Here is a 22,081-nt window from a genome sequence, read left to right as displayed (position 1 = left end):
TTCTTTTTCAGTGTTCCAAGATTCATTGTTTATGCACCACACCCTGTGCTCCATGCAATTCTTGCCCGCCTTAATCTCCTTTCTTATGGCATCTCTTGCTCAGGGTTTAGTACAGAAAGCAGAAGCCACTAGAAGTATTTTAAGGAGAAAGGGATTTAATACAGGAATTTAGGGGCTCGGGAAATTTGAGGCAGAGTTAGAGGAGTGAGCTTTCTAGGCTGGGACAGAAGTGACTCCCGAAACACTATGAAACTGATCTACCATAGGAACTACTACTTCCAAGGCCACAACTGAAACTACGGAGTTCAAGAACCCACCATGATATTCCAGGAATCGGGAAGCCAGACTCATGAGGTCCCTGTAGCTCCCACCCCTCAAATCCCACAATGCTGGTGGCTAAGCATCAAGGGGCAGAAAACATCATCTGTCCGTGACCTTGCTTCCACAAAAGAAGAGCTGAAAGATCAAGACTTCTGTTTCACTTGTACCTTCTGGATTTTGCCTACATGCCTCTAACTGACAATGCCTGATTTTATTCTAAAACCTAAGCTGCAAGGGAGGCTGAAAAATTTGATTTTTATCTTTCTAGCCTCTTGAGCAGAGTATGGTACCCTAGAAGGATTGAGCAAGCCATGCTATGGGTTCCAGCATGGAACCTCCCAAATAGTACATCCTATGGTGTTTTTACATGTCTAACCAGCCCTCAGCCCCGGAGGTCATGTCTTTCACATCCTTTAAGGCCACAAGACAGATGAGAGGTCCTTGCTAAGGACAGCGAAGTAATCTAATGATGAAACACACTGACTGTTTCAGTACTTTCTTACTTTGTTTTCTGATTCTGTTCTCGCCTTTAAATGTTGTCTCTGCATTAAACCTCCTTGAAGGTAATGCTGATTGGTACTTCTCAGGTATATCCCCACACAGTGAACCACAGGGCGAGGTATATACATTCCTCAGTTAGTGCGTGATTGTTTCACAGCTGACGCCAAGCCAGTTTTTCTACCCAAGAGACATTTCTGCCCCATGACGCTCAATCAATAGGAACCCGATTTGCTGCAAAAGTGTGAGGCCAGCAGAGCTTTCTTATATGAACTGTCACCTCATTTTGGCAGCAGGGTACCTCCAAACAGGTAAGAAGATACCCCCTACTCTATTCTACATGGTTGCTATGGGGATTAGTTAAGATAACACAGGTAACAGTACCTACCACATAGTAGGTGATCAGTAAGTGTCCATTCCTTCCTTCTCCCCAAGAGCTTTTCCCTCCATAAAAAATTTGGTGTTTGAGGACCAAGCTAAGAGACTGGCTAATTAGATCCTTGAAGAGGTATTAATGGCTAATGTGTTAGTTATCTACTGATGTGTAACAAATTGCCCAAAACTTAGCAACTTAAAACAGCAGCAGAAATGTCTTTGGCCAGGAATCTGGGAGCAGCACAGCTGGGTGGTTCTGTCTTAGGGTCTCTAATGAGACGGGGCTCAGTCAAGGGGCTGCTGTAGTCTGAAGGCTTTTGCAGAGCTGGAAGATCTGCTCTCAAGATGACTCTGTCGTGCAGCTAGCTTGCTGATGGTGCTTGTTGCCAGGAGGTCTCAGTTACTCGCCACCAGGAGCTCCTAAGGCTGCTGGAGGGTCATCATGCCATGGCAGCATCTCCCCCAGCTCCAGTGACCCAGGAGCACCAGGCTCAAGTGGCCATGGCTTTCACAACCCAGTCTCAGAAGCCACAGAACCTCGTTGCTGTGAGATCTGGCCAGTTACACAGGTCAGCTCTGTGAGCAGGGGAGGCAAAGGCCACCAAGGGCCACTGTGGCAGCTGACTGCCACACGTCTTCATAATGGCCTAATCCCATACATGAGCTCTTTTGTGTAATGTCACTCTGATTTGGAAAGGACTTGGAATGTCTCAATGCAACTTTGTGAGATATCTTGGAGATATTTTAATCATTGTCAAGATTTTAGGCTCTGGAGTGCACTCATTAGACACTCAGCAAATACGTGACGAATGAATAGCTTTGTCCTTTAAGCAGCATACAAGCATTCCCCAAAATGGAGTAGCTCAAGAGGGAAAGCATCTAGGAGGCTTCCCTGTGAATATACATGTATAAGAATTATGTATTATGTGTGTGTCTCATAAAATGTCACCCACAATAAGATCTTGGGAACATATAAACCATAATAAAACAATTAGTGATAATCAATGAATTCCTTTTTTCCTTTTTATGAAGATGAATAAAATATATATAAATATATATATATACATAAAATATATACATATATATACATATATGTGTACCCTACATAAAATATGTATAAATATATATATGTATACTCTACTTAAGAGTAGAGTATATATATATATTTCTACTTCTACTTAAGAATGAATATGTATATATTCTTTTTTCTATAGATAGAAATAGAAATGTCTAACAACTATGAATTATAACTAAAGAATAGAATGAAATGGTATAAACCTTGACAAAGCAAAAATAATAATAGTAGTAAAATTAGTAAAAATTGGGGCGCCTGGGTGGCTCAGTGGGTTGAACCTCTGCCTACGGTTCAGGTCATGATCCCAAGGTCCTGGGATGGAGCCCCACATCGGGCTCTCTGCTGGGCAGGGAGCCTGCTTCCCCCTCTCTCTCTGCCTGCCTCTTTGCCTACTTGTGAACTCTCACTCTCTCTCTCTGTCAAATAAGTAAATAATCTTTTTTAAAAATTAGTAAAAATTGATAAAAACGTAATAAAACCAATTTTTTAATTTTTCTAGTAAGGTGGCAGGGAGTACTACCTCAATATGAAACCTGGGAGGCTTTTTGAAAGATACTAAGTTCTTAATTTTTTTAATGGTTTTTCTGTTTTCTTAGCCTTAAAAGGTTATAAAAACTAAAAATATTTCCCGTGATGACTAACATTTATTTGAAGTTTGGCACTTTCTCTGGCTTCACTTTAATTCATTTTTCTTTTGTTTAAGTCACACCAAATTAAATATGATACTTTCCCTTAAAAAACAATAGCTCAAAAGCAAAAAAAGAGAAAAAAACCAAATAACTCATAAGGCATGATTCTATTACTAGAAAACAATTTTGTCTGTTTTCTCTTTGCTGCTTGGGAATACGAGCAGAGAGGAGTCTGGAAGAACAGCTTTCTGATGTCTGCAATGGCCATTTCTGCATTTGGGACGGGCCAGGAAGCCTCTGTATTCTTCCTGTGCTCTTCAGCAATTGAAATTTTCACGGCAATTACATATGACTTTATAAACATGACAATGAAGGGCTTAAAATAAAAATAATATGATTATTGGGTGGTGATATTGTCATCTCATTTTAAGGCATTTCCCCAAAAGTGTTTATGTCTTAGCACCTCAGAAGCCCCTGAAGATGCTAGAAATGGGTCATCAGTTCTGAGAGCCACACTCTACCTGCCCCTTGTCCTGGAGGGTTAGGGTGTAGAATTAATGCAGCCAAGACAACGGGGCCGGATCCCCAGATGAGCCATTTGCCTTCTCCCTGATCTCTGATCCTCATCCTCACCCCTAACCAGGACTGGACCGCATCTAGAGGCAAAACACTACAAGTCTGGGAGTCCTGGTCAAATCCTACTTCTTATTTCACAGTCGTATCAGCTCTGGACATGAGGGACTAAGGAGCATCACCACAAAGAAATCATGACGTGGAAGGACAGGCCTAGAAGAAGAGGGATGTGCCTATAAATGCTGAAAACCAGAAAGAAACAGGACACACGACTCCTTCACATTCAGTTCAAAGATCTCTTAAAAATTTACCTTAGGAAAATGATATTGAAAATCTTTCTACCAATAGGCAAGTTTTTGGTTTTCATGACTTCTTTCATCCTTTGTCTACCAGCTTTCCTCACTGAGCATTTTGTGGGGGACTGTCCCTTGTCATATAGACTTGTCCTGTGTATTGCAGCATGTTTAGTCTCCCGGGCCTTCGCTCGGTAAATAATAGTTGTACCCCTCAGCCACTGAGACAACCAAAAGATGCTCCCCTCATTTCCACCTTCATTCCCTACCGGCCCCTGCAGTGGGAACCAGGGCGATCCTATCCCTGGACACTCACAGTGTGCCTTTTTGTTTCCATGAGGACAAGAAGAGCTTTTGCTTGCTCACTGTTGAATGACTAGTGGCTGGCACATAGTAGGTACTCAACAAACACATTTGACTGAATGCACAATATTCGCATTATTCGTGTTTTAGGAAGGTCAACATTTCTAAGTATTTACATCAGCAAATCCACTCTCATTAAATTCCTGGTAGTTGGAGACTTTCAAGCTTATGAACAGCCCCAGAAAAACCGGGAGGGCGTAGGCAGAAAGTGACATTTGTTGACACCTACAACATGCGAGGTGGTGGGCTGCTCAGCCCTCTGCGTGTTGCCTTATGAAGTAGTAACCACCATCCTGCCTCCCAGACGAGAAGGACTCCGTGCCCCACGTGGTGCCATGGTAGGTGGTGGGGCTAGAATCTGGGTGGACTCCCCAGGCCGTGCTTTTGGTTCCACTCATTGTGACCATCCCAGTGGGGTTTGCTCATCTACACTCACCTTCCTTTCAGATGTTCTCAAGAAAACACATCTTCAGAGATTTCACAACAAACTCCATTTCTTTTCCAGTGATGTCCAGACAGATTCCATCTCTGCAGAGTCTTGGCTGCTTACATATAGCCAACTTATCTCTCCCATTACCTCAGCCAAGCGGCAGGGGTTCAGAGGACAAGCTTCTTGGCAAATGTCTTCGACCACTTGCCAAATGCCTACATTCTTTAACAGTCAACGGGTATAACCCCAAGTGGCTTCTTCAGGGTTCTGAGGAAAGCTCGTTTGGTAAATCTGGTTAGGCATGAAGGAGAAGAAAGGGTGAGATGAAGCTGGAATTAAGTCCCCATTTCCATGCCAGCCTCCCTCTGGTTCTCCTTCTTAAGGAGCTGTTCCAGGGGCTGGCTCTCTCTGAGCCCGGATGACGCGCCAGGAGCCACGCACAGGGCTGTGTGATGGGTCGCCTCGCTTCCTCGTCTCCGGGAAGGCTGTTGCTCCATCCTTCACAGGATTCATGCAAGAAGGGAGGAGGAGGGAGAGGCCTCGTCAGAGAATCTGGCAGCTAGAAGGCTGTGGCCCCTTCAGAGCATGGACAAAAGGCTCAGGAGCTCCCATCTGTCTCCCCAGCCCCCCTCCTCTCCAGCTCCATCCCTTCTTGGCACATCCTTTCCAGCCAGCATTTCAGCCCTCCTACTGTGCTGTGACTCTGCGTTTTCTCCCCTTCCCTCTCCTCTTTCCTCCTTATTCTCCCCTCTTCTCCGCCACTTGCCTTATGTCTACCTGTGGTTCCCTGTCCTCTGCTTGTTCCTTTCTCCCAGTCCCAGCTGTGTTCCTCTTCTCACTACCTCCACGGGATGTCCCCTTGCAGGCCAGGCGGGGGCGCTCTCTATTCTGTCTTCTTTGATAACGGCACAAACTCAGTTTGATTGCGGATGTTCTTACTCGTGCCCTTCCTTCCTGCAGCCCCCAGGCCCCCACCCGAGTGTTCCCACTGGCGTTCCCAGCAGGGCTGCATGACATGTCGTAGCTAAAGCCTCCTAACCTTGAGTCGCCCCAACATAGGTCCATGCTTCTGTCCTCTTTGGGGCTATTCACAGCCATGACCCGTCTGTGTCTCCTCTTTATGGTCTTGTAGGAATTTATAAGGCAAACATGAGCTTTTGATTTAAGTATTTTCAACAATGGGATGAGCCTCCGTTTCCACAAGTGCTCCGTTTTTATTTCAGAAATCGAGCAGCCCGTCCAAGCCAGCTTCCTCGGGAGCACGCTGTGGCTAGGACCCAGCGCGGGGTGCGTGAGAAGCAGGGATATAGCTTCGACAGGCCAAGGCAAGTGCTGGAAAGGACTGGGGCGCTCGCCACCTCCTTTCGTCTGGAGATAGAGAATGTGAACGATATTTAAGTCGTAAATCTAGCTTTGGTTTCATTTTGATTTTGCTGTTGCTAAATCTAAATCTGTTTCACTTGTTTACTGAACGCTTTGACCATTCAACCAGAGTTCTAAAATGAGTGGAGATGGTTCCCAGGCCCTCTCCCCGCACACTCCAGCTCCGCTCTCCATCGTAGCTCACCATACCCAGAGCCCCCGCCCCGCGCTCCGCCACTGGCCCCCCGCAAGAGCACTAGCGCCCCAGACCCCCATGCCTGAGGGTCTTGTTCAAATGCAGATTCCTCTTCTGAGAAAGGGGCCCAGAGCCTACATTTGGAAATGCAGCTGGTCCTCAGCCCACAGGTACCTTGCGTAGCAAGGCAGTGAGAAGTGTGCTGCATAGACAGATCCCCAGAGGTCCGGGGCACTGCCTTTCAGTGTGGGTTGCCCCTCGACATCACCTAGAGAGCTGCTCAGGCTTCCAGTGCCCAGGTCGCACCCCAGACCACGGAAGTCACACTCCCTGGAGGAGGAGCCCTAGCGAAGGACAGCCCTGCGCTGTCCTGGATGAGAATCTCTGCCCTTGGGGTTTAAAGGGAGGAGGGCTCACCTGAAGGGGAAGGGGGGAGATGCTCTGCGAACAGCAACGCCCCCTACCGGCCCAACTGTTTTCCCACCAAACCAGATCACAACAGCGACGAAGCAGGTTCAGCACCTGCAGAAAACGAGGTCAGTTTTGAAGACTGGAGGTGACTGGGGGAAGCCCTGCCTCCCCCTCCCAAGCCCGTTACAAAACACTGAGACGCGCCGTCTCCGGGGCCCCCCGAGGCTGCGCAGGGAGAACCTAGCCCTGCCCCCCCCCCCGGGGCTCGTGCTTCCGACCTGAGATTTAGCATCCCGTGAACGGCACCCGACACCAACCCCAGCCCCTTCAGAGCGCCTCCACTCCGTCTCCCAGAAGGCCTTGGATGTCACCTAACCCTGATCTATCCCAGTTTCCACACCCTCCCGGGGACAGCCCTGCCTCCCCGCTCTAATCGGTGTCAGTTCTAGAAAATAACCATCTGTGCCGGGAAAACATGATCAGGGTTTTGTTGAAAAGAAAGGAGTAGCTCTAGGGCCTAAAGGATGTAACAGACCAAACCCTTAGAGAGGTCAAGTGCAGACGAACTGTGTCCCTGTCAAGTGGAAGACCCGGGCTGCATATGGCTCCAGGTTACAGCACAAAGTCCCAGCTTTATGCCGCCGTTCAGGTCCTGAAAGGAGGCATGTGTCTGTCCACATTAAAGCCAAACACCTGGAACCTCAACGGCATAAAGCCAGGCCCCAGGGAGAATGGAGGACCCGCTGGCCCCCAGGGTTCCCCATGAACCGTCCTCAGGGCGGAGCCCATGGCCTGCAGCGAGGGAGTCAGTGACACTGTTGTGGACAGAGCCCAGGCCTGAGCATTAGGAGGCCGGGTCAGTCCCAGCCACTGTGTCCACTCCCCATGTGACTCCCCTGAGTGCCCTCCCTTCCCTGGGCCTGTGAAATGAGAAATGCACCCCCTGCCTCTCTCCCCATCATGGATCACTCTGGGAAACAAATGCAGCTCTTGACCGGGGAGTACTTTGTAGAGTAAGTAACACCATAAGCACGAAGGGTTAGAGCAGTGCCAGATCCGCAAAATTCATTGTGTGTGCATGTGTATGAGCGTGTGTGTACACATACACGTGTGTATGAGTGTGTATAGTGTGCATGAGCATGTGTGTACACAAACACGTGTGTGTATGTGTGTGTGAGTACAAGCATGTGTTAGTATGTATACCTGTGTATGTGTGTGTACACATATGTGTGTGTGTGAGTAGGAGCATGAGTGTGTGTAGTGTGTATGCGTGTGTATAAGTGTATGCGTGCATGCACATATCTGAGTGTGTGTACTTGTGTGGGAGTGCAAGTGTGCATGAGTTTGCGTAGTGTCTGATGACTACAGTGGGAAGTAGACCCAAGGACTGCCTGGCCCAAGGGTCAGGAAGGCATTCCGCCAGCGACAGAGCTTGGGGCATGTGGGCAGGGTCAGGCCCTAATGGAGAATGACACACATGGAAACAGACGGAGCCTGAGATAGCCCTGGGCCCAGAGGGGGGCTTCATGCCCAGAGCAGGGGCACGTGGGACAGAGAAGTGGGGGAGTGGTTCCTGCACAAGTGGGGCCCTGTCACGCCAAGGCAGAGCTGTGGGAGAGCAAGAACACGGCTGCCTTTATTTTTTTCCCCAGGCAGTGCCGAGGTGTCCTCTGGGGACGCCCCCAAAGCAGTCACCTACAGAGTCAAAATGTCCTCCTAGAAATTTTCCCTTTATTTTATTTTATTTTTTTAAGATTTTATTCGTGTATTAGAGAGAGAGGGCACAAGCAGGTGGAGAGGCACAAGGAGAGGGAGAAGCAGGCTCCCCGCTGAGTAGGGAGCCGATGTGGGACTCAATCCCAGAACCCTGGGATCATGATTTAAGCTGAAGGCAGAGGCTTAAATGACCGATCCACCCAGGCACCCCTGAAATTTTTATTTAAAAAAAAAATGTAGGGGTACCTGGCTGGGTAGCTCCGTTGGTTAAGCATCTGACTCTTGGTTTTGGCTCGGGTCATGATCTCAGGGTCATGAGCTCGAGTCCCACATCCTGCTCCGCTCAGCTGGGAATCTGCTTGAGATTCTTTCTTCCACTGCCTCTGCCCCTCCCCGCTCTGCTCTTCCTTGCACCCTCACATGTGCATGCGTGCTCTCTCTCTCTCTCTAATTAATTAATTAATTCTTAAAAATAAATAAAATTTTAAAACATAAACAAACATAAAAGCAGTAATCACCCAGTTCCAGTAGCAAGCCACTCAGACAGGAGACAAAGTATCTCGGACGCTTTCTGAGCACTGGCATGACCAAGTCATGTTTTAAGGTGATTCATCCACCACCCGTGGCAAGGTGGAGAGGAACTGTGGAGCTGAAGTCAGGGAGGCCAGCTAGGAGCTGACCTGGGCAGGAAAGGGCCTGGCCGAGAGGGACAAAATAGACTCGTGCAGATGAGGCCCTTGACGTGAAATTTGACAGCTCGGTGATTGCTGGTTTGGGGATGTGGTGAGGCAGGAGCTCATTCTACACCGTGTCGAAGGGTCATCCCACTGAAAGAATGTCCACTGAGAAGGGCGTGGTGACCCCCTCCCAATGCCCTTCCAAACACAAGGATACCCAAGATCTAAGGAGGAAATCCAAGCAGGTCCGGCCTCCTCCCCCGACCCCACCCAGGGGCTGGTCAGGTCCCCGGCTACGGGCACCGGCCCTGGCCTTTCAGAAGAACCCAGAGAGACAGAGCCCCTGTGGCGCTGACCACCAGCCTGTCTCCCTGACAGACTGCAGATGGCCCGGCGGACACTATGCTGCCCCCCGACTCCTCTCCCGCCATCCTGACCTCTGGCCCTGTGAGTCAGGCTCCTCTCAGCCCATATCAGACTCCCTGGGCTGAACTGCCAAGAAAAACTCTGAGCCCCCTAATAAGAAGCAGCTCTCAGCCAACCTCTTACACAAGCCAGCTCTGAGAAAGGCGCCTCTCACCTTAGCCCAGCTGGTGGCCGGTCCCTTCCCCTGATCCCTGCCCTATCTGTTGAGGGACCAGGCCTCTCCTGGCCTCATCTCCTCTCGGGCCTCCCCGAGCTACGACCCATGCATTCCAGCATCTACTTGGCCCCGAAAAGCTGATTTCCCCCCTTTCAGCAGCTGTCCACTCGGCTCAGAGATCAGCAGACCCCTGGCCTGGGGACCCAGCCTGACTCAGCAAGGTCCTCGCAGACTCATGTCTCTGCCTCTGATCCTGCTGGAATCCACTAGCAAGTGGACCCACTGAGATCCACTAGCAGGATGGCAGAGAGTCTGGGGGCCTTGTTGGGTGAGCCAAACAAGGAAAACCAAGAGTTCTGCCCCAGACGAAGGAAGATTAGGTCAAACTCTGAAGCACTCCTGTGTAGGACAGGAGTACAGATCTATCTCTGCAGATAGGAGGGACAGAATTAGAACCAGCACTGGGTAAAACTCCCAGGCACTGATGTCAGCTCCATAGATCGAAGGGTTTGTAGTACAGAGACATTCACAATGAGAGCAGCCCACCTCGTGGGGTTGTGGGACACTGGCCAACTGTCAGAAGGACTAAAAAGTGGATTCCTTCATTGTTGAACAGAGGCAGAGAATATCTTTTTTGGTCCTGAAGTTGTAGAAATATATGGAAACAGGTTTCCATAATTGTATCAATTGCAAAATCTCGAGCTACAATTAAGTCAGCAAATATTTTGGGAAAGCTGCTAATCACATTTTCTTCTGTCGAGCTGCTGTGACCTCCATAAACGCAGCTGGATAGATGATGACATAAATGAGCCCATTCTAGACTCAGCCCTTGGTGACACGTTCTCTGGCACACTTACACCCAGTAGGCCACCGGGGATGGGGGTAGGGGAGGAGCCTTGACTCTGCACTAATTCACACCAGCAACTCAAGAAACCCCTCCAGTCACCAGTCCCTGCTCTCCCTTGACATCAGGAATGTGCTAGAGGGGACACAGCCCCTCCTCATTGACCATGGGCATGCTCTGGCCTTGTTACCACGGACAGACAGTCTTTTAGAGAAAAGAGCCAGGGCGAGCATTTCAAAGTTAGTACAATAGAATCAGAGCCATGGTTTCTAAATGTTAGGGAATAAATAAATAAATAAATAAAGGTTGGAAGAAGAATTGGGGTCCAAATATAGGGACTGAGAACCCGTCCCCCTTTGGCTTCGGACCTCCTACCCTCAGCCGACACCCTTCCCTGTGTTCCAGCAGGCTCTAGAACTGGGGTTTCCCAGCACAGACCATGCGTGTGTTTTCTTAGGCATCTCCTCAGTCTAGAGTGTTCTCCTCGCTCTGGCTTGCTTAGCCAAAGTCCCGACGTGAATGCCTGGGCCCCAGTCCCTTTGCGCCTGAGAGCGGCGCTGTACTCCCACAACCGGCCCCGCGTCCACTCTGCCGTGGCCTTCCCTCTGCGCTGAAAGTCCGTTCGCTCCCCTCTCCTGGCCTCCAACGCCCAGGCCCAAGTGCGAGCGTGCGGTACCGCGGTTCCGACGCTTCTCGGGAGTCCAAGGGCACACAGTAGGTACTCAACAAAGAGACGGAGGCGTTCGTGTCTGGGACGCCCCCTGGTGGGAACACGCAAGACTTGGCTTTTCGGAGAGAGAGGATGCTGATCCAACAGCCCTTTCCTTCCGTGTTTCTGAGGGAGAAGAGGAGGCGCGGGCCGCCAAGGAGAGCGTCCGCTCGCCAGGCAGAGAATTATGTGTTCTTGGAAGCTGGTTTAACGCACTGGCTCAGCGCTGAGCTGGGAATGGGCTCTGAGGCCTGCCGCCTGCAGACGGGACGTGGCTCAGGCAAGGATTCTACCGTCCAGTTTTAACAAGTGGCCAACGCCTTATGGAAACTTTTGAAAGGCGTTCTGTTTCAGGACAGCCAGCTTGTACTTCATCTGGCTGCTTGAGCCATCTTTCCTTCAACGTGGGAGCACAAGAAGAAAGGAAACTGGAAATCACGGAGCACCCACTACGTGCCAAAAACCAAGTCAGCAATTCCTCTGCCTTAAAAGTCCCACGTTGCCCTTTGAAGAGGGAGAGACAGAGGCCCACGGAGCCCCCGGCAGCAGAGAGAGAGCAAGGCTGGGCATCGCAGCTTCTGCAGCCAGTGCTCCTTCCAGACACGGCGACCTTCTCTTTACAAGGCCGTTCTTGCTGCACGTCCCAGTCCTACCCCAAAGCCAAAATTCCCCCAGTTGAACAGGATAAACATTCCCATGGCAGAGGAACGCTGTGTTCCCCAGAGGAGATGCAATCACGTTGTTCCTGCTGAGGTTATGTGTGCTTATGAAATAGAACTGGGCTGAAGGCCGGGACCCAGGCTCTAGGGCAGCCACCCCTCCCAGCTGCATCCCCCAGCCGTGCCCTACAAGGCAGTTGGAGGAACAGAACGGTGGGGAGCCCAGGCTGAGGAGCCAGTTCTAACCTTGACTTTGCAGCAAGTTGCTGGTTTCCCTGGGTTTCTGCTCCCGGTTGCCATCGCAAGGTGATAAGCTTCCTTTACAAAGTGCAGAGAGGTAAATCCATGTGAGAAATTATTCTCATTTTGCTTTCCTGGGTGTTAATTTCTCCATCTGGAAATGTAAATGTTGTCTGCATACAGGAGAGACTCAGAGGTAGAGAAGAAAGTACCTTTTTGGTGATGTCTCTAGAGAGTATGTCCCTTGTACAATCATTCATTCTTTCCATAATCATTAAACACATATTGAGGGCTTATTATGTGTCAGGTTCTCTGCTGGGCAATGCAAATACAGAAATCAACAAGATAAAGGCCCTGTTCTTAAAGGACTCATCATGTATAAACTCTGCATCAAAAATGTGTGTGTGTGTTTGTGTGTGTGAAGTCTCATGTCTAGAAAATATATCCATTTCCAGCTCCTGTATACTTGAGTCCCACCACTAAAAAATATTTCCTTGACTATATGATATGCATCGTTCTCATAGTTTAACATTTCTCAAATCAGTCTGCATCTGACCATTTTGATTGGCAGCACAGTCTTCTTCATGGTACACCAAACGGTGATCATCTTACACATGAGAACCTCTTAGATTTAATGAAATACATTAGGGGGTGAGTTACTTTTCCACGGGACTTTTAAAGGTAATTCACAGCCCCTGAATTTAACACTAGGTCTTTCCAGAACATTCCTGTTCATCCAGATGTATGGCGTCACGCAGACCATGTGTCCAGATATCTGATTGCCCCTCACTTTTCATCAGGATGGCTTGGAAACAATGAGCAAAAGTAAGAGAGCAGGATGCTGTATCACCTCTTGGCCACCAGAGGGAGATAGCCCATTGGTTCTCAGGCTCGCTGGTTTTCCTTCTCCTAAACCTTCCTAGCATGCCCCCTCCAGGACAGTCTGAAACTCACTGAAACTCCACCTGCGAGGTCAAAAGACAGGAGGGGTCCCTCTTCCAGAGCAATGGCAGTGAGAAAGAGGAGTTGGATCTGAATGATGTTTGCAAACTCACACCTAAAATCAGCTATGGTTTAAATGAGCAACTCCTGGGAATGAGGACCAGTGCTGGACATGGCAGAGCTCTGCCTCAAACATGCAGGACTGGTGGGTGGCCCCTTGCCCTTCTTAAACCATTCAAGACTCTTGAGACCCACAGTGATTCATAGAGTTCTGCAAGGAAGTTTTCCCACTCTAGCAATTGCCTGTAGCCTCCTCTTCTTCCTTCCTCCTTTCCTTCCCTCACTTAACTACTTATTCATTGAACATCTACTATGTGCCAGACCCTGTGTTGGGAGCTAGAGATTCAGTAGTAAACTGAACCAAGAATTGTTCTCATGCATCTTAAGATCTGGTGGGGAGATAGACAGTATAGAAATAAATCAATCATTGCACGGTGCAAAAAAAGAAAGAAAGAAAGAAGGAAAAGAAAGAAATGCTATCAGGAACCACACTGGGTACTTTGAGAGTGTGCAACAGGAGAATATGTAGGGGACCAATCCAGGAAGGCCTCTCTGATGAGTGGTAATGGAGACTATGCCTGAAGGAAGGCGGTCCCAGGCAAAGAGCAAGGGAGAGTCCTTCTGGGAAGGCGGACCAACATTTGCAGAGGCCCCGAAGTGGAAAGTGCTCAACACCTAGGGACTGAAAGGAGGCAAGTGTGGAGCTCAGAGACAAGGGTTAGGAGAGACCCAGGATGGGCTCAAGCGTAACAGGAACACGGTGATACAGAGCCTTGTGTGCATGCTTTAGACCTATTTTTCCACTGGCAGCCATCAAAGGGACTGAAGGAGGCACAGACATGAGTGGCGTGGAGTAATGATAGGACAGCACTGATGGGCCTGGGGCGTGGAGAAGAAATCTGAGAAGTAGGGTATCTCATTGGTAGTTATTGGAGCATCGGGAGGAGTAATGGCAGGCAAATGGTGACAGTGGGCACCCAGGTGTATTTTAGAGGTAGAATTACTGGGGGAAGAAAGGAAGGAAGGGGTATTATAAGGAGTATCTTGGAATGGAGAGAGGACTTGTCCTGGGATGGGCACCTTTCCGGGAGGACAGGATCTGAGAAGGAAATATTAGGAGCTGTTTCCTTGCATTAACTTTATGCTGTTTCTGGAACATCCACACACAAGTGTAAAGAAGACACTTAAATCTGTGAATCCAGTGCTCAAAATTAGGCTGGAAAATATTCAGTTTGGGAGTCATAGGTATAAAGACGGAAGATAAAGCCATGGTGAGGGCTGATGTCAGCTGGGGAGGAATACCAGTGAAAATGGTCCAGAACAGAGCTCAGGAGAATGCTCATATTTACATGAGGAGTCAGCCAGGGATAGTGTGAAGGAGCAGCTAGAGAGGGGATCGGTATGAATGCCAAAAAGAGGAGAGTGTGTCAAGGAGGGACGGTCAGCTGTGTGGACACCCTGAGCAGTCTCATGAGATAAGGACCAAAACCTGTCTTGGATTTGCCAACATGGAGGTCTTACGACAAGGGCAGCAGCAGCAGAAACCGGTCTGGGCTGGCCAGAGACAGGAAGGGAAGTGCCAAGAGTCCACCCACGTAAGCATAAAGCTAACGTGATGGCAGCCTCCCCAGGGACACAGTTCTTCTGGGGCGCTGTTCAGTGGCTTGATGAAAGCCTGGACCCGTTGGAGGGCAGGGTTTAGCCCCGCCGGGATTTCACCGTGAGAGAAGCATGAGAGCGGGAGTGGGGAAGGCAGAGCAAGGGTGTTGAGAAAAGAAAAATGATGGACTGTGAAATCTAAGTTGGTTGAGGAGTCAAGGGAGGATATGGGGTGGGTGGAGCTGAGGGACTGGACGTCTCTGGCAAGTGAAAACACTGGGCCGGCACGCTTGACCCGGTGAGCTGGAAGTCTACAGAGAGAAGCAGACCTTTGAGACTTCATGGTTTGTGTGATGTCAAGTCCATGTGGTGACCATGGGAACCAGTGGCTGAAAAGAAGAGGTGGAGAAGCTCCCTGGAGATGAGGAAGACAAGGGTCTGCAAAGTCAGGGACGGAAGTGATGAGTTGAGGTCAGTGAGGTCAGTGTCAATGTCCAGACATTGATGTTGCTGAAAATTATTGGAGTGGAATGAGTGAATGACCAGGAAGTCAGGAACCTAGCAGTGGGCAGTGAGGGAATAGTATACGCCTCAAAGAAGAGGGCTTTCTGCACCAGCAAGGTGGGAGGGGTCTGGAAGAAACAGAAGAACACGAATTCCTGTCATCGGGAGTAGGAAATAACCCCAGGAAAGGGCACTCATGCAAGCCCAGGAAGGGGGCTTCCTCCGCTTTGGAAGAGAAACGTGCAGTCCCTTAGCAGTGTCTGCAGAGGTGGGCATGAGGAAGGCTGGCACCCCTGTTAGGGATCTGCAAACACCGTCCGAAGGTATGCTGTCTTGCAACTCGGGGGAGGCCTCATGGAACAGTAGGGAAAACTCTAGGTCATACTGAGAGGGGACCGTGCAGGTCCAAATCCACCTGTCAAGGAAACGGTAAAGTAAATGAAGACATCCCTGAGCCGGAGGAGGCTGCAGAAGAGAACGGCTACGGTGGCCGAGTAGGAAGAAGTAAGCTCTATCAGGCGGCAGCCATAGTGAACCAGGAAACTGAGAAACGCGGGCAAAGGCTGCTCCACAAGCTGGTCATGGCCTGAGCTCTGGTCCAGGTAGCGAAGGGAGAGGGAGCCCCACACAGAGGGACCTCCAGCCTAGCACCCACAGCTTCTAGTGGATCATACCAGGGCTGCTGCCTTAGTACTGTTCCTGAGGAAGGACGAGGGGGAAGGTGCTGGAAAGGGCACTGAGGGCAGAGGGAAGAGGGGAGGGGACTGGAGGTAGCCCATAATCCATAATCAATTTAAGCTCCACAGCAAGTAAGAAAATGGGTTTCTCTTAGAGCCCCACTCCATTGGAAGACTCAGGTCCATGTGTGGCTATCAAAGGGAAAGTGTGCTTACAAAGGCTACAGTAAAACAGCACAATGGATAATAGAAAAGGTAGAGAAAAAATGTCTCCGTGACCAGAAGAAAAAGAAAGACATCTGTTCCCACTGCGTGGTCAGGGAATACTTCATAGCAGAAAAGGACTGTCCTCTGCAGGTGGGTGAATGGGGGCATGTTGAAAGGTAGGACCACCCTGGTGGAGGACTGGCCCCAGGCCCCCCTGGCAACAGCGCTTGGTCCCATGCCTTCGGAGGACTCCATCCAGCCTCCGCCAAGTTCCTCTGGGCCCCATCCTGACTCACCCTTGTCCCCCTTTCCTCTCCAGTTGCAGGACCTCTGAGCAACCACCCCCGGAGGGAAATGTCTGATACTCACAGCAGACCTCTCCTGGCCGAGCCTCTTTCCAGCAGATGCAAACTCTATGAGTCAGAGTTTACCAACCCGAGCTGGCCCTCAAGCCCCCAGGATACACACCCGGCACTGCCCCTCCTGGAGATGCCCGAAGAGAAGGTGAGGAGGGTCCCTCCCTGCACGCCTCCCGGGTAGAAGGAGGGGGATGGGCACACACTGCATAATGGCACAGAAGGGCCGCTGCCCGGCGATGTTCCGTCCCCAGTCAGCACAGGCTCACACCCCTGCTTGGTCCTATTTGGCCTATGATGGAAAATGGGGTTCTGTGTGCAACACGATTTTAAAGACAAGTAGGGAATGCACACACTCACACACCAGTCTTCCAGCCAGTCCCCCACATCCTTCCGCTTAGACCTGCTCCCTTGACTTACCTTATCATCGGCTCCCAAAGGCAGGCCAGTGTCCAAAGGCAAGTTTTAATGCTCCCTGAACTGATACAGTGGAGAGGGACCCAGGACCACTAAACTTTTGTTTTTAATGAGATAAAATCGATATACCGTAAAATTCAGCCCTTTAAAATATACATTTCACTGGTTTTTAGCATAATTACAAAGTCCACTAACATCACCACCAGTGAATTCCAGAATATTTTCATCACCTCGAAAAGAAACTCAAAACACTCATTAGCAATCACTCTGCGTTCCCTCCTCCACACCTGTCACCTCCCATCTGCTTTCTGTCCCTGTGGAGTTGCCTCTTCGGTACATTTCGTGTAAGTGGAATCATATAATTTACGGGCTTTGGTGAAATGCTTCTGTCATTTAGCATAATATTTTCAGGTGCATTCTTGTCGTAGCACGAATCGGTACATCATTACTTTTTATGGCCAAACCATATTTCATGGTGTGAGTATACTGTAGTTTATTTACCCATTCCTCGGTTGATGGACATTTGGGTGTTTCCACTTTTTGCCTGTTACAAAAAAACGCTACCATGAGCATTTGTGTAAAAGTTGTTGTGCAAATACATATTTTTCTTTCCCTGGGTGTACATCCAGAAGTGGAATTCCTGGGTCATATGGTAACCCTACATTTAACATTTTCAGGCGCTGCCAGCCCGTTTTCCAGAGTCACTGGGTCACTGTGGGTTCTCCCCAGCAGTGTACACGTCGTGTCCCTCCTCCTCCTTGTCAAAACTTGATACTGTCCTTTTATTAATGGCCGGGGTGGATGTGAACTGACATCTCACTGTGATTTTGATTTATATTTCCCTAATGTCAAGCTGATGTTGAGCATCTTTTCATGTGCTTACTGGCCAGTTGTATATCTTCTTAGGGAAAAAAAATGTCTTTTGAAGTCCTTTGCCCATTTTTTCAGTTGGGTCGTTTGTCTTTTTATTGTGGAGTTGTAACAGTTCTTTATATATTCTGGATATTAGGCCCTTGCCCATTATATGATTCACAAATAATTTCTCCCACTCTGTCTTTTCACAGTCTGGGTCGTGTCCTTAGAAGCACAAAGTTTGTGACTCTAAGTCTGATTTATCTATATTGACTTTGATTGCTTATGCATTTAGTGTCATATCTAAGAAAACGTTTTCTTATACAAGGTCACAAAGATTTCATCCTATGTTCTTCTAACAGTTTTATATTTTAACACTTCACATGTAAGTCTTTCAACCATTTTGAGTTAGTTTTTGAATATGGTGTCAAGTGAGGGTCTGACTTCAATCTTCTGCAAGTAGATATCCAGCTGCCCCAGTACCATTTATTGAAAAGGCTATCCATTCTCCATTAAACTGTTTTGGCATTCCCATGACCGTAGTGCATGAATTTATTTCTGATCTCTCAACTTTATTTAACTGATTTATGTGTCTGTCCTTACACCAGCACCACACTATCTTGATTATTATAGCTTTGTAGTAAGTTTTGAAATCAAGACTGTGAGTCTTCCAAATTTTATTTTCCTTTTCAAGGCTGCTTTATCTATTCTGAGACCCTTACATTTCTATATTACTTTAGGATCTGACTTTCCAATTCTGCAGGGAAAAGAAAGGCAACTGGGGTTTTGATAGGGATTGTATTAAATCTGTAGATCAGCTTAAGGAGTACTGACATTTTTAACAAGTCTCCCAATCCATGGACACAGGATATATTTCCATTTATTTAAGTCCTTAATTTCTTTTGATGTTGTGTAGTTTTTAGTATAAAAAAACTTATACAAAATCTTTAGTTTAGTATACAAGGCCTTTTTTGTTTAATTTATTCCAAAATATTTTACTCTTTTTCATGCAATCATAGAATCATTTTCTTCATTATATTTTTGGATTGTTCATTGCCTCTGTATAAAAATAAAATTGATTTTTATAGGTTGATCTTCTACCTAGCAAATTTGCTGAACTTGTCTATTAACTTTAATAGTCTTTTGGTATTTTTTAAATAGATTTTTTAAGAAGATTCCATAAAACAGAATGTGCCATCTACAAATGGAGATGGTTTAAATTCTTTCTCTCTAATCTGGGTCCCTTTTGTTTGTTTTTTTCTTACCTAATCGCTCTGGCTAGAACTTGCAGTACCATGTTGAACAGAAGTGATGAGAACCAACGTCTTTCTCTCATTTCTCTCATTCCTGATCTTAAAGGGAAAGTGTCCCATCTATCACCATTATATATAAGCTGTGGGTTTTTAGTAAATAGCCTTAATTAAGTTGAGGAATTTCCTTTCTATTCCTATTTGCTAAATGTTTTTATCTGGAAGGGCTGTTAAATTTTTCAAATGGTTTTTCTCTGTCTATTGAGGTAATCATGTGGGTTTTTTCTTTCACTTCATCAATATTAATAATTACGGATTTTTATATGTTGAAACAGTTTTGAATTCTGAGAATAAATCCCATTTGGCCATAATTATTTTTGTATATTACTGAATCTGGTTTGGTAATATTTTATCAAGGATTTTTGCGTCTGTATTTACAAAGCAGATTGATCTGTAATTTCCTTTCTTGTGATGTCTTTGTCTGGCTTTGGTGTTAAGGTAATACTAGCCTCATAGAATGTGCTAGAAAGTATTGCCCTCTCTTCTAGTTTTTGAGATCTATTAATTCTTTAAGGATTGGGCAAAATGTACAAGTGAAGCCATCTGAACTTGGGGTTTTCTTTGTGGGAAGTGTTTTGCTTGCTGTTTTTGTTTTTGTTCTACTAATTTAATCATTTACTTTGTTGTAAGTTAGTTCAGATTTTCTGTTTCTTCTTGAGTCAGTTTGATAACTTGTGCCTATCTACCTAGGAGTGTATCCAGTTCATCTACGTTATCTGATTTGTTAGCATACAATTATTCATTTCTTTAGAGTCCTTTTTCTTATAACCCTTTTTATTTCTTGAGGGTAGGTAGTAATGCCTCCTCTCTCATTTCTGATTCTGATAGTTTCAATCTTCTCTTTTTCCCTTGGTCAATCTAATAAAGGTTGGTCAATTCTGATCCTTGCAAAGAACTGTCTTTTAGTTTCATGGATTTTCTATAGTTTTTATTTTCTATTTCATCTATTTTCATGATAGTGTTTATTTTTCCTTCCTTCTACTTGCTTTGGGTTTAGTTCACTGTTATTTTTCTAGTTTCTTAAAGTAAAAGGTTAGGTTGTCGATGCAGGATATTTCATTTCTTCATATAGATCTTTACACCTACAGTATCCCTCAAATACTGATTTAACTGCATCTCGTAAGTTTTGATAGATTGTGTTTTTGTTTTCATTCATCTCAAAGTATTTTTCTAATTTCTCTTCTGATTTCCTCTTTGATCCATTGATTATTTAGGAGCACGTGGATTAATTGCCACATTATTTCCCAAATTTCCTTTTGCTTTTGATTTCTAAATTCACACCATCATGATCAAAGAACATACTTTGGGGGCACCTGGCTAGCTTAGTTGGTAGAGTGTGCAACTCTTGAACTTGAGGATGTGGGTTCAAGCCCCTTTTGTGTAGAGATTGCTTAAAATTAAAATCTTTTTTTTTTAAGATTTTATTTATTTATTTGACAGACAGAGATCACAAGTAGGCAGAGAGGCAGACAGAGAGAGAGGAAAGGAAGCGGGCTCTCTGCTGGGCAGAGAGCCCCATGTGGGGCTCGATCTCAGGACCCTGGGATCATGACCTGAGCTGAAGGCAGAGGCTTTAACCTACTGAGCCACCCAGGCGCCCCTAAAATTAAAATCTTTAAAGAAGAGAGAGAACAGGGATGCCTGAGTGGCTCAATTGGTTAACTGTCTGCCTGCATGACCCCAGGGTCGTGGGATGGATACCTGAGTCAGGCTCCCTGCATAGCAGACATCCTGCTTCTCTCTCTCCCTCTGCTGCTCCCCCTGCTTGTACTCTCTCTCTCTCTCTCTCTCTCTCACTCTCAAACAAATAAAATCTTTAAAAAGAGAGAGAGAGAACATCCTTTGTATGATTTCAATGCCTTTAAATTTATTTATACTTTTTTTTATTGTAAAAATGCTTTATTTATCTTATGGCCTGACATGTGTTCTGTACTGGCCCCATGTCCTCACTCATTGCTACTCTAAAATTATAACAGGTATTGGATTGGCTGCACCTGCACATCTATCACAGACTTTTTTATTTTTAAATATAACTGGTTTTCTTTGCAATCCTATTTATTTTATTCATTTTCAAACACGATTCTGAAAACAAGTCCAGGGTCTTGCCAAACTGACAGAAGGGATCCACAGTGCAAACGTTTACGAAACCCTGCAGTGAAGAATGTGTAGTCGTCCTGAAAGACTGGCCTGCGTGCGGCACACCCTGGGCAGCAGTAGAGAGTGGACAGGGGTCTTATGATCATTTATCTTTATCAGAACAGCTGACAAGCTTCTCTATCCCCAAGAGCTCCTGCTCTCAGAAAGCTGTATTGTATGATCGTTTGTCACGGTTTCTCTTAAAAGGATCTCCGGCCATCCAATGAAGACAGCCATATTGTGAAAATGGAAAAACCCAGTGAACGGAGTAAAAGGAGAGAAAGCGGGGCAGCCCATCAAGGCTCTGCCGGCGTGGGGGGCATCAGCCTCCTCCAAGCAGTGGGCTATCTCACGGGGGAGATGAAGGAGTGCAGGAGCTGGCTGAAAGGTAAGCAAACACCCAGGGAAGAAACAGCCTCCCTGAGACCTGGCTGGACGAAGCTGCTGCCTCGCTCACCCAGTGCGAGAAATCTCACAGTCGGCGTGCTTCCGCCGAGTTGTCTGCGTGTAGGTCTGAGGTAGCCCAATACCTTGGAATTTCTGTGGTTTCAGAATTAAATGTATTTCACTGATTTTAGTTCTTTGCAAATTCTTCAACCCTACACGGAATAGGTTCAAGACAACCACCTTAGCAACATATAAGCCATTCCCCAGTCGTTCCTTCCCTTGTTCCACACCTATTTACCGTGTGCCGAGGAGATATGGATGTGGCCTTCCCCCGTGTTCCAAGGTTCGTGCTTTCCTTTCAATGTCTTTCTTGTCCTAGTGCCCCTCAACTAAATACTGCAATAAGCACCCCTATCCTCCTACCACACCCTACCCACACCTGTAGAAGCTGTCCTGGAAACCGAACGAGAGAGTGAGGTAGAATATATGTCCCCTCTTCCAGGCCTGGCTTCTCCCCTGCCCCTGGCCCAGTCCTAGCTCAATGCAGTTGCAGCGCCGGGCTAAAAGCATTTCCCTGCCAGCTCCTTTCCTCCAGACTCCTTTCTTTGCTGCTCAGATACAGCTCTCAACTGAGCCATACGGCACAACACAACAAGAGAGTTTCCTTCCCACCTCACCCC

At 47.2% G+C, this 22,081-nt stretch overlaps 2 protein-coding genes across 28 annotated transcripts in view; one reads left to right on the top strand and one right to left on the bottom strand.

Annotated features, from left to right (window-relative positions):
- Window positions 1-17,091, bottom strand: part of LOC116572352 — a 54,310-nt gene extending 37,219 nt beyond the window's left edge. For 11 of the 21 annotated variants that reach the window (XR_004278247.1, XR_004278248.1, XR_004278250.1 and 8 more), the window contains exons 1-6: window positions 16,720-17,089; window positions 16,412-16,591; window positions 11,961-12,032; window positions 6,533-6,637; window positions 5,324-5,925; window positions 4,564-5,279 (exon numbers count right to left, since the gene is read on the bottom strand). The gene's annotated coding sequence lies outside the window, so the exon portion shown is untranslated. The other 10 variants (XR_004278259.1, XR_004278265.1, XR_004278260.1 and 7 more) reach the window with 10 other exon arrangements.
- The window catches only part of SLC14A2 (solute carrier family 14 member 2), a 177,733-nt gene that overhangs the window by 109,043 nt on the left and 46,609 nt on the right, over window positions 1-22,081 (top strand). The window contains exons 1-3 of one of the 7 annotated variants that reach the window (XM_032311283.1): window positions 14,297-14,551; window positions 16,263-16,447; window positions 21,222-21,402. In XM_032311283.1, the coding sequence (XP_032167174.1) occupies window positions 16,298-16,447; window positions 21,222-21,402 (331 nt within the window). In that variant the 5' untranslated portion in view covers window positions 14,297-14,551; window positions 16,263-16,297. The other 6 variants (XM_032311285.1, XM_032311288.1, XM_032311289.1 and 3 more) reach the window with 6 other exon arrangements.

Source organism: Mustela erminea, chromosome 13 (assembly GCF_009829155.1).
Source record: "Mustela erminea isolate mMusErm1 chromosome 13, mMusErm1.Pri, whole genome shotgun sequence".
Lineage (NCBI taxonomy): Eukaryota > Metazoa > Chordata > Mammalia > Carnivora > Mustelidae > Mustela > Mustela erminea.
Note: the sequence above shows the minus strand (reverse complement) of the source record. Positions and strands in the feature narration are given on the sequence as shown.